Raw genomic sequence first — 11,512 nt, 5'->3', positions numbered from 1 at the left:
ACCAAAGATGTAGCTAAGCAGTGACTCATCTGCTTAACAAATATTATCTTTTGAACTGTTTGACTTTCGGGTATAACCTATATGAGTTGAATCTTCAAAAGTGCACCTAGAGAAGAACGATCTTTGTACTTGAAATTATGAAATAACATTTCATTTGCTAAAATGGTTGTACTAAGTATAATTTTTAAGCTTCTACATGCATATAGATTTTAATATTAATAAGACAGGTCAATGTAAACGGTTGTCTTCTACAGTGTAGTGCTAAACGCCTTTCAGTGATTAGTTTCATACATCTGAGCGTCAGGTTCCAATCTCAAAGGACTCAAGTTATCTTTTCATCACTTTTGAATTAATTTGAGTACCACCAATATATCAGTATCAGTTCTGTTCACCATATCAGTCTTTCGCCACAACTGACCTTGTGTTTGCTAAGACTTCAATATTTATAGAAAAAAATAACCAATTTTTGAAATTTTATTTTTATCAATTTTGCATTAATTTATACTATGTCATAGTTGAACCTACCTCTGGCATGCAAATCATTTTGGCTGGGTTTTCTTTTTTTAAAGCATGATAACACAACAAATGCAATGGTTGACTCACATCAAGCCTTGGGCATGTTGATCTGAACCAAAACACCTTGCTCAGCTCTTGATTTCAAAAAAATAATCTATTCAATTTATTCTCAACATTTGTAGCACATTCTTTTCCCTGCCATCCTGTGTGTATGTATGTGACAAATTATAAGTTTGTTTGTATACATGTTGCGCATGTGAGTGTGTACTTTTATAGATAAGATTAAGAAAACAATATATATAAAATATTATTGATTTGATAAATGATCCTAGCTACTCCTAAAATCCCCCCTCTCTCTCTCAAAAAAATCGAGTTTTAGAATGCTCACTACATATAGTAAAGTTTAAAATATATATTAATAATTTAATATAAATAGTCTTTATTAGCAGGGTAGGTATAAAACATAATCCCTGATTTAAATATCTGAGTGAATGATATGGTATGTACAAAAGATATTCTTGCAATTAAAATGCCCAGGTAATTTTAACAATGCCTTAACTGCATTTCAGTAGATGTTATGCTTGTGAATACATTTATGCAATTCTGTTTATTATGAAATTCTCTTCCACTCTAGAGCCCTAATGCTTCTGGGGCTGGTCTGCTTGTCTTTATTTTCCATTCCCACTTTTCATCCAAGTGGCTGTAATAGGAAAGGTATATCTCTTTTCAGTAACTCAGGCAATAATTCAGTTATAAAACCATCTCTGTGGCAGTATAATTGCAGACTTATTAGAGGGTTGAATAGAATGCCTTGGAGTATTTGTTCCAATTCTCTACACTCTAAGTTCAGATCCTGTCAATGTCAACTTCTCTTTTCGTCCTTTTGGGATTGATAAAGAAAAGTATCAATCCAGGGCAGTTGATTAGTGGGACTGTTGGAAGGTTTGGTGCAATACTTTGAGGTACCTGCTCCAACTCCTTGTATTCTGGCTAGATTGTCTACTGTAACCCTGGTACCAAGCTGTCTCAGCCCAGATCAGAGAAGCATTGATAATATAAAGTAAAGCAAGCTTAGACTCCATCACACCACTGCATGTAATTCTGATGAATTTGGTTTAGTCACAGTTTATAAACTACCACTGTTAAGTAGCCATACTCTTTCACCCACACATGAAATTAGGTAGGAATATAAACTAATCTCAGGAATTATACCAATCTCCAATACAGTAAGTGATTGAAAAAGAGCATGAACAAACTGAAATCCAATTTAATGCTGACAATAATATTTGTTGGCTTTTAGTTCTCTGGAAGGCCTCAACAACAAAATATTTTATCTGAAGATATGTGCAATATATAAATTTATTTTTATTTTCATTGGTTAATTTCAGATTAAAATTTCCTATCTTAATACTGCTTCAGGTGTAATCTATTTTGGTAATTTTTTTTCCTTCCGAAAAAAAAAAAATTTTGTCAAAATACATTTATTTCAATTCTTTAACAATTTTGCCTCTTCCCTGCAGAAAGATGATGAAGAAGAGGTTTTTACATTTTAGTCGGAGCAACTAAAATCCATTTCATTTGATAGCTATAACCATGCATATGTTTGAGACTATGGTACCATGTTTTATAGTAACAGAGGAGCATGAATCTAAGTTTCAAAGTTTCATTTGGAATAGAACCACTCCAGGATACCATACTTCACCAAATAGATCAAAATTCAACAAGAAACCAATAAACCTTTTGCTAGCTTCGAAGATATTTTTGTCTAGTAAATGGGTTTTAAGCTTGCGCAAATAGGAATAAATTGTCTAATTAAGTGTTGTTTGGTTTATTTCATCTTAATCAATATCTACACTCCATGTATTGACCACTTTTACAAGTGTCCATCTGCCTTGATTGAACTTTCATCCCTACTAATTATCAACTAACATTGTCATTGGAATATGCTTATGTTGTTGTTGTTGATGTTGTAATATATATGAGTAAGACAGACCTGATAATTTCATTACAGGATTAATTTTTATCTCTTTTTATTATTTAGAAGGTAATTGAAGGGTTTCCTGGTTTGAGATTCTAATGAGTTTGAATGTTGTGGATATTGCTGTTCCCTTGAACAAATCTATATTTGAATGTCATGTTTAGCTGGCTGTAATGTTTGGTATTATATATGTTGTCAAATGTATTGTTACAAAATGTTCAAGTTTCAGCTTCTACCAAATCAGAAATGTTTAATCAACACGATAAGATCAAACAAAAATAAATATAGTCACTTGTGTTTTCCTACAAAAATTTGGAAACTTATCAAAGGGAGATTTTATTTCAAAACTTCCAAGAACTGCTATGATAATATATATTTATATCTTTGAACATATAAACCTCTTGTCTTTTTGAAAGACACTGTTGTATAAACTATTGTATTAAGTAGAGAAGATATCTTCACATCCTTCAAGATGAAAACTGTTACCAAATAACTGATGCCCTTTCATAAATCTGCAGTGCTTGCAGTCTGGGAAGGAAATCAATTCTTGGATTCTTACTTTCATATTTCATGTATTATAATAGTTTGTTTTTTTATTTTTCAGCTTCAATGTTTAGTTTGTTTTTACTGAAATATATTGTGTTTTCTGTTATGTTGACATTTATTTCACAGCATTTCCCTTATTTAATATATTTTGGAATAACAACATATATTGGCTTAAATTAGATAAATGTTATGTAAAAAAAATTTTATAATATAGCTTTATTCTGCTTTACCTGCTGTAAGACTGTCAGTAGGTGAAAAAAGAAAACAAAGTTCATAAATAAACTAAATTTAGTTTACTGTGTTTTGAGAATTCTACTAAAAATTCTAGACTTCATAAATTTTTCAAATCTTTTGATTTTCCATAGAGATCTACATACTTAGACACATAGGAGTTGGTTTGTTATTAACCCAGCTTGTTTCAACTAATTTCTAAGTAGTGTAAAAGAAAAAAGAAAAAGCTAATCACAACTTCAATTTCCATAATGTAAAGCAAAGACAAGATCTGGATATGTTTTCGGTGTAGCACAGGTTAATTTTCCATGAAAGGAATTCAACTCAGCACTGCAAAAGTAATGAAAACTTGTCATTTTTATTTAGCTACTACTTAACAACCATAGTAGCTGTAGAGTTAGTGACATCTTATGCAGTGCCTCACTTGATTGTCTAGTGCCCCATCTTCTTGGAAATATACAGATCTCTATATGTAGGCTTTAAGACTGATTTAGTAACCATGAATTAAAAGAAAAGTAAATAACTCCATTCATTGTTAAAAAGCAATGACTTCCTCAATCATGTGTAGTAAAAACAGATTTACTTTCAATAATATCTTGGTATCCCATTGATATCAATAAATTGTGACTAATATACTAAGTATCAACTCATACTGCTTTATAAATTTATTAACCAATTTGGGTTTGTATCTTTCAAGTAGTATTTTTGAAGTCACAAATCTTCTTTGTTCCTAATGAAAAATAATCTTATTACAAACGTAATTTTTCATTAACTTCTCTCCAAAGAATAATATTTGCATCTTTAATCTATTTTATGAGAGAAAAGTGGATGAAAATTAACTGTAAAATTTATTTCCCCATGATAATTTCTAGTAACTTTAATCAATGTCTACAATGCTTTTTTCCTGATTACTGTTCTCCTTTTGAATTACAACAAATTGCAAAGTTTTTATTCTACTCTTTTCCACAGAGCGCCATGATGCTATATTTGTGGTTGGTAGTCTTGATGAAACAATTATGTTGCGTGGCATGCGCTATCATCCAATTGATATAGAGAATTCTGTCCTTCGCTGTCATCGTAAGATATGTGAATGGTATGTATCTAACATCTGTTCTGTTGCCATTTATCTAAGTGTGACACCATAGAAAAATAAATAAATGTAATGCCAATAAATTGGAAAACAAATGTTAGTATTATTTGTTAAGTGAACAATCATCATGAGTCCACGGTGATTGTTCTTAAAATAAATGCTCAAACTACAGTTTACCCCTTTGCTGTGCTCACATAAATTCAGTCATCATCATCATCATCATAATCATCATAAGGAATAAGTTTTTCTAAATTCTACCTGTAATACAATTTATTTCAAACATTATTTTGTAATAACCTTTTTTTTTTTTTTGAGTTGTGTATCTGGGTATGGTTGATGACAAAATAAAATGAAAATAGCATTGGAAGATAACAAAGAAAGAAGTGTTTAGCAAAATTAATGAAAAGTATTATTGTTGTTGGCACTCCATCGCTTACAACGTCGAGGGTTCCAGTTGATCCGATCAACGGAACAGCCTGCTCGTGAAATTAACGTGCAAGTGGCTGAGCACTCCACAGACACGTGTAATTACAGGCACAACAGAAACAGGAAGTAAGAGTGAGAGAAAGTTGTGGTGAAAGAGTACAGCAGGGTTCGCCACCATCCCCTGCCGGAGCCTCGTGGAGCTTTAGGTGTTTTCGCTCAATAAACACTCACAACGCCCGGTCTGGGAATCGAAATCGCGATCCTATGACCGCGAGTACGCTGCCCTAACCACTGGGCCATTGCGCCTCCACGAAAAGTATTATAATCAAGTGGTGAATAGTGTACCTGTGTCTAAGAAACTATGCAACTAAAATACAAGCTAAAAGTACAAAGCCTCATCAACCTGTATTATTTTTTATAATTTGCATTGTTTTGACTTTATATAAAAAAAATATTAATTAAAAACATTTATATATATATATATATATATATATATAGTTATATGTATTTCTTATATTTTAATGAATAATAATTCTTCGGATAGAATAAATGGGTTAATAGAAACCAATGTAGCAAAGAACACAAAATAACTTTGGTGTTGTTCCTGTTTTTAAGGCAGGAAGTCCTTGAAATTTTGGGTATTTGAGTATATTTAAAAATTTAAGGAATGAAGAAAACGCATGTTATAATTGCATACTTTATTCCTACATATGTATATATACATATATATATATATATATATATATGTATATATACACATGCATATGTGTGTATATGTATTTATGTATGCATGTATGTTTTCACACATTTATATGTATGTGTTGTCCAACCTACTATCCGGCAGCGTCCAATTCTCTAACGGTTTTTCTCAAATGAATCACGTCATAACCTTATCCATCTATTGTTTTCATACTCGGTCATAATGTCTTACGTTTAAGATGATTCCCATACTTTCCCTGATGAGAAGGTTACAATTTTAATATCACAGATCCCTATGGATCACATAGGTTGTAATCCTTTGAAACATATGTAGGAATAAAGTATGCAATTATAACATGCGTTTTCTCCATTCTTTAAATTTTTATATATATGTATATATATATATATATATATTGTTGTACTTGGGGATGGTCATATTGCCAGTTTAGCCAATAAAAACACACGCACTGTATATTTGGTGTTAATTTTTTTTTTTTTTTTTCAGCTTTATATTACATTAATCTTAATCTTAATCTTATTTCGGCCAGAGTTCTTTCGTCACACTTCTGTGACCTCATCAGTGGTCCTTTGTTTCCTTCTTTCTTATGTGTGTCTCACCTTGCTAACTATCAGCCATTTTGTATTTTGTCAAAATACAAAATGGCTGATAGTTAGCAAGGTGAGACACACATAAGAAAGAAGGAAACAAAGGACCACTGATGAGGTCACAGAAGTGTGACGAAAGAACTCTGGCCGAAATAAGATTAAGATTAAGATTAATGTAATATAAAGCTGAAAAAAAAAAAAAAAAAAAAATTAACACCAAATATACAGTGCGTGTGTTTTTATTGGCTAAACTGGCAATATGACCATCCCCAAGTACAACAACATCTGTTTCAACACACGATTTCACATAAAAAATCTTGCAAAACAAATATGTATATATATATATATATATATATATATATATATGTATGTACATGTATTGTTTACCTCTAAAGCTATTCTCTTTCTTTGTTTTTACAGTGCTGTGTTTACCTGGACCAATTTACTGGTCGTTGTTGTTGAACTGGATGGAAACGAAAATGAGGCTCTTGATTTGGTTCCCTTGGTAACCAATGTTGTACTAGAAGAGCACTATTTGATAGTCGGTGTTGTTGTAGTTGTTGATCCAGGAGTCATTCCTATCAACTCTCGTGGTGAAAAACAACGTATGCACCTCCGAGATGGCTTCCTCGCTGACCAGTTGGATCCAATCTATGTTGCCTACAATATGTAACAAGCTGAACAGTGGCAATGGACATACAACTGTTTGCTTAGTATACATACACACATGCGCATGTGTGTGTGTGTATATATATATATATATATGCATGTGTGCATATATGTATGTGTATATATGTATATGGATGTATGTGTTTGTATATACATATATATGCGCATATATATATATATACATTTATATATTTAAGCATACATGTATATACATATATATATATTACATATATACATAAACACATACAAACACACACATACACGCACACACACACATATATATATATATATATATACATACATACATACATACATATATATATATATATATATATATATATATATATATATATATATATTGACCATTCACCCTAGTGTTTCTCCTCTCTACAACTTCTCTTGTGCCATTGGCAGACAGAGACAGAGAGAAAAGTGAAAGAGAGAGAGAGAGGGAGAGAAAGAGAGAGAGAGAGAGAGAATCATGAAAAGAGACCATAACTATTAAGTATTAAAATTTAAAATCTTTTTTAAAAAAAAAAGTATACATACACACACACAATAATCCGAACAAAATATTTAAAAAAAAAAAAAAAGAATGAAATACAAAGACAACGATGTTGAATTGCTGTAACGACTGAAATTCTTGAACAGAACAGAAGTATAACTTTTCCATCACAACATCAAGTATTGATCAAGATTTTGGTGAGAAAGAGTGAAAAGAAACACATTCATATACATATATACAATGACATACATATGCATTTGCACACACCAACATACATATATATATATATATATATATATATATATATATATATATATATATATATTATATTATCATTTGCTCTTATTATTAGTACATTATCATTTAAAAGTGCTCTATACTTGTTTTCATTTGAACTTATGCATTAGTGTGTGTGTGTCTGTCTGTCTGTCTAACAATCTGAAAGGCTGCATTGGCACTAGGTTTATCACTGTTTTATGCCTTCTCCAATTAGCTGAAGTACACATTAACTAGTATGACTATCTCGATGTACCAACTACTTGCCTAATCATCACACACACGCGCACACACACAGAGTCACCAACATGGGTGCTGCAACTGCTCCATTGAGGGATTAATGAATGTATCTTGTGTATGAACTTGCTAGAAATGAGTACCATAGCTATATTTCTTACACACACACACACACACACACCTATACATATATAAATATGCATACATACACAGAGAGAAGACCATATACTGCCGCTACTACTACTATTATTACCACTATTACTGCTGCTACCACTACTACTAAAGTTAAACAGAGCTGATAACATCTCATTGTATGTATCTCTTTAAAATTTAATATATCTATGTACATCTTACACACTTGATGTATACGTATGTACCCTAAACACCAGATTTAAATGTATCTACACAGCAGCTGTGCATCTAGGAGACCAGATGTACATCTGTTCACACACTGTCACTTGATGGCTGTCACTTAGTAACACTGACAACATTAAAAGATTCAACAAAAATAATAAATGAAAAACAATGAAAGTAAAAAAAAAAAGAATAAAAAAGAACAACAGGAGTGATTTGTAGGGAGTTTTTTTAAGTGTATGAGGGGTGGGGTATGTGTTTATTTGCCTCTTTTATTGTTTTTGTTTTGTGTAGGGATGTTTATCAGATATATGCGTGTGTGTGTGTCTCTCCCTATATTTCTTCCTATTAACATGTCGGATTTTGTTGTGATGGGCACTTTATACAGTAAGAAACCTGCTATTGTCGAGTTGAATTGAGATTGTGACATGGATTCAATTCCTGATTTGAAGCCATTTCGCTTCACACACACACACACACATAGGCTAATGTTCTTGGAAAAGGCATGACTGTCATAACTCCCCTTCTCACACTTCCCAAAGTTATAGGGCCTTTGCGCCTAATGAAACAAAACCATTATGCTGGATTTTGTTTTGTTTATTCCTCTGTTTTCTTTTATATATATATATATATAAATAAACTATTTGAAAAATGTTTGATAGTATTATATATGATATATAATATGGGTGTGGTGTGGATCAGAAGGGGTGGGACTTCTTTAATTTGTTTCTTTTTGTTTTGTATTGTATTATTTTTTTTTGTTGTTGTTTCATTTTTAATTTAAATGTTAGGAAACTAATTTAATAATGTCTATTTTTCATTAATTTTTGTTTTAATTTTTTTTTCTCCTTCCTAATAAATCTGTTGTTATAATAACTAACCCTCTTGGCAACTGCCTTCCTTGTTTTTCTGTGCTTTCTTTTCACCTTTGTGTATCTGTTCTATTTCCCCATATTCACGCGCACACATACACACTTCACATTTTATTTGTTTCTTTATTTGACCCAACCTGACCAATATATATATATACACAAGTATACATGCACCTACATAGACACATATAAGCATGTATACATATAGCCTAATATCTGTTTTTTCTGCTATCTCTGACCTTTCTTTTACTGCTGTCTTCTAGAAGTCAAACACATTTGAGCAAGTTGCAATTAACCAAAATTGTTCAGTTGCTCACTTTAACCTCTGACTCCCCCCACAACACATACACACATGATTGTGTAGGTTCTGATAGCATTAATGGCTGCTGTGGTTCATTAATCCATGTTAAATCTCTACTACTGATGTTAATGCTGCTCCTTGTTGGTCATTCCAAACTGCTTTTTATTGCATGCATGTGTGAGTGCCTATATCTATGAGTATGATATGTATGTGTACTTAATTTCGTCAGTTTATACATTCTTTTATATTCCTACTATTTCCCTCGGATCTCTCTTTGTCTTACACACACACAAAACACACACCTGCTCATTACACATGGAAAGTTGCAAGGGTTTGACTTGATATAATCATAATCTTCAAATTAAGAAAAAAAGATTACACACACATACAGTTACACTCTTACACAATCAAAATGTTTAACCTTAAATGTGCAGTGTATAATATAATTCATGTTTGTAAATCTCACCTTCATTTTCTGAGTTTTTTTAGTCAACCCGTGTCATTCCAATGTTGTACTTATGTAGACATGTACCCTGTAAGCTGATTTTATATGTAACTTCTGTCAACTTGATGAATATACACAACTGTTGTGTTTTAAACAGCAGCTTTATTCATCTATTTACTAATCACTGGATTTTTTTTTTAACTGCTTCAAAACCTTACAGGTTATCTTAAACTTGGCATTATGATAATATAAAGTAAAAAGTCCTTAATTATGCTAACAATCCCTGATCTTTTAGTTGGAGAGCTCTACCTAAAATAGTGGTTAGCTATTGCTGAATAATGAACTCATCTTATGCACTAGGCCATGCCTTTACCTGAATATGTGTTGTCTAGTTCATATTGGCATTAAAAAATAAATTGACATGCAAAAAGTTATAATCACACATGTACAGAAAACAGCTGCCATAGATATCTATCTCATCTCCCCATGGTATACAGATTAGTCCATACTTGTGGACTATCACCTAAATCACTTGAGAAGAAGAAGAAATGCGATAAACCAGTTTCTTCTTCAAGTGGAATAGGTGTTTGCAGTCTTCTTGATCTACTTTGGTTTGATAATTAGTTATTTTTTATTCTTTGAAAATCATGTAATCACTCTTCAAATGAGCAAGGAATAATCACTGACCAACATCAGTTCTTTCTCTTGCTAACACGTGATAGTCCATATTAATTTTTGCTATCTTATTCTTAGTTTAGGAAGCCAATTATCTATTTGCTATTTTTTTTTAAACTTTTTTTTATTGTTGCTGTTCTTTTTTAAAAATATAAATAGTATCATTATCTCAAGCCTCTAGTTCTTAGAAGCTTCACTTATATCCCTCCATTATTCTGGGCCAGTTGTTTTCCTTTTATATTTTAAATGGTACAGTCTAGGCTCTGAGTGTTGGCAATTTGAGAAGTTATTTCAGACTGTATACATAACAGGTCTTTTTTTCATTTGAGTAGTAATCTAGAATTGAAAATGAAATATATTTTAAACAAATTATAGATGCAGGCATAAAGCACAAGTGAATTGGAATCAAAAGTAACTTGATATTTTGATTTCGATATTCTTTCAACAAGTCCTTTGTGTAAGCATCCACCCCTAGTTTAAAATACATAAATGCATGTATTGTATTTTATGTTATATTATGTTTTGTAAATGTTTATTTGATAGGAGGGATGGTGTTGGCTCTTTTAATTCTTACTCCTTCATCATTTAATCACAACTTGATCAAGCCCTTTTGCCCATTTCATCATCTTTAAATAAATTTTAGTAAATCTCTATTGCATTCCTTTTTAATGATTCTGTCCATTATTTTCAAAGACAGGTGATTTTAATTGTAGTTATTGTGAAATGGTTTGAATTTGATTTTTACTGTCATTCCCCACTTCTTTGTTTATTCATATCTTCTCAACTCTATTTTTTTGTTTATTTTCTCTCACCTTCATCTCTCTGTCTCTCTCTTTCTGATTTTCTAACTATCCTACACCATGAATGGTGATTCAAATTATTCATAAAAGAAGCTCAAACCACTGTATTTCCTCCTGTAATATGAACTGACATTTATTTTGTTCATTCCTTTACATGGCACTCAGTGTTTGCTTTTATCAGCCCAATCCAGGTTTTTAGTATTTCATTCTAACTACTGTCACTATCTTCAGTCATTCTCTGTGAAAAAACTTCCAAAGGTCATGTGAAGTGCATATATATATCTTT

General features: G+C 31.5%; 1 protein-coding gene across 50 annotated transcripts in view; it reads left to right on the top strand.

The window, feature by feature from the left end:
* LOC106868181 (disco-interacting protein 2 homolog C) overlaps window positions 1–7,275 on the top strand; it is a 264,069-nt gene extending 256,794 nt beyond the window's left edge. For all 50 annotated transcript variants that reach the window (XM_089347270.1, XM_089347285.1, XM_089347284.1 and 47 more), the window contains 2 exons: window positions 4,241–4,364; window positions 6,513–7,275. In XM_089347270.1, the coding sequence (XP_089203396.1) occupies window positions 4,241–4,364; window positions 6,513–6,765 (377 nt within the window). In that variant the 3' untranslated portion in view covers window positions 6,766–7,275. The remainder of the gene's footprint in view (window positions 1–4,240; window positions 4,365–6,512) is intronic.
* The last annotated feature ends 4,237 nt before the right edge of the window (window positions 7,276–11,512 follow it).

Source organism: Octopus bimaculoides, chromosome 2 (assembly GCF_046866305.1).
Source record: "Octopus bimaculoides isolate indiv1 chromosome 2, ASM4686630v1, whole genome shotgun sequence".
NCBI classification, from domain to species: Eukaryota; Metazoa; Mollusca; class Cephalopoda; order Octopoda; family Octopodidae; genus Octopus; species Octopus bimaculoides.
This window is presented reverse-complemented; position numbering and strand designations above follow the sequence as displayed.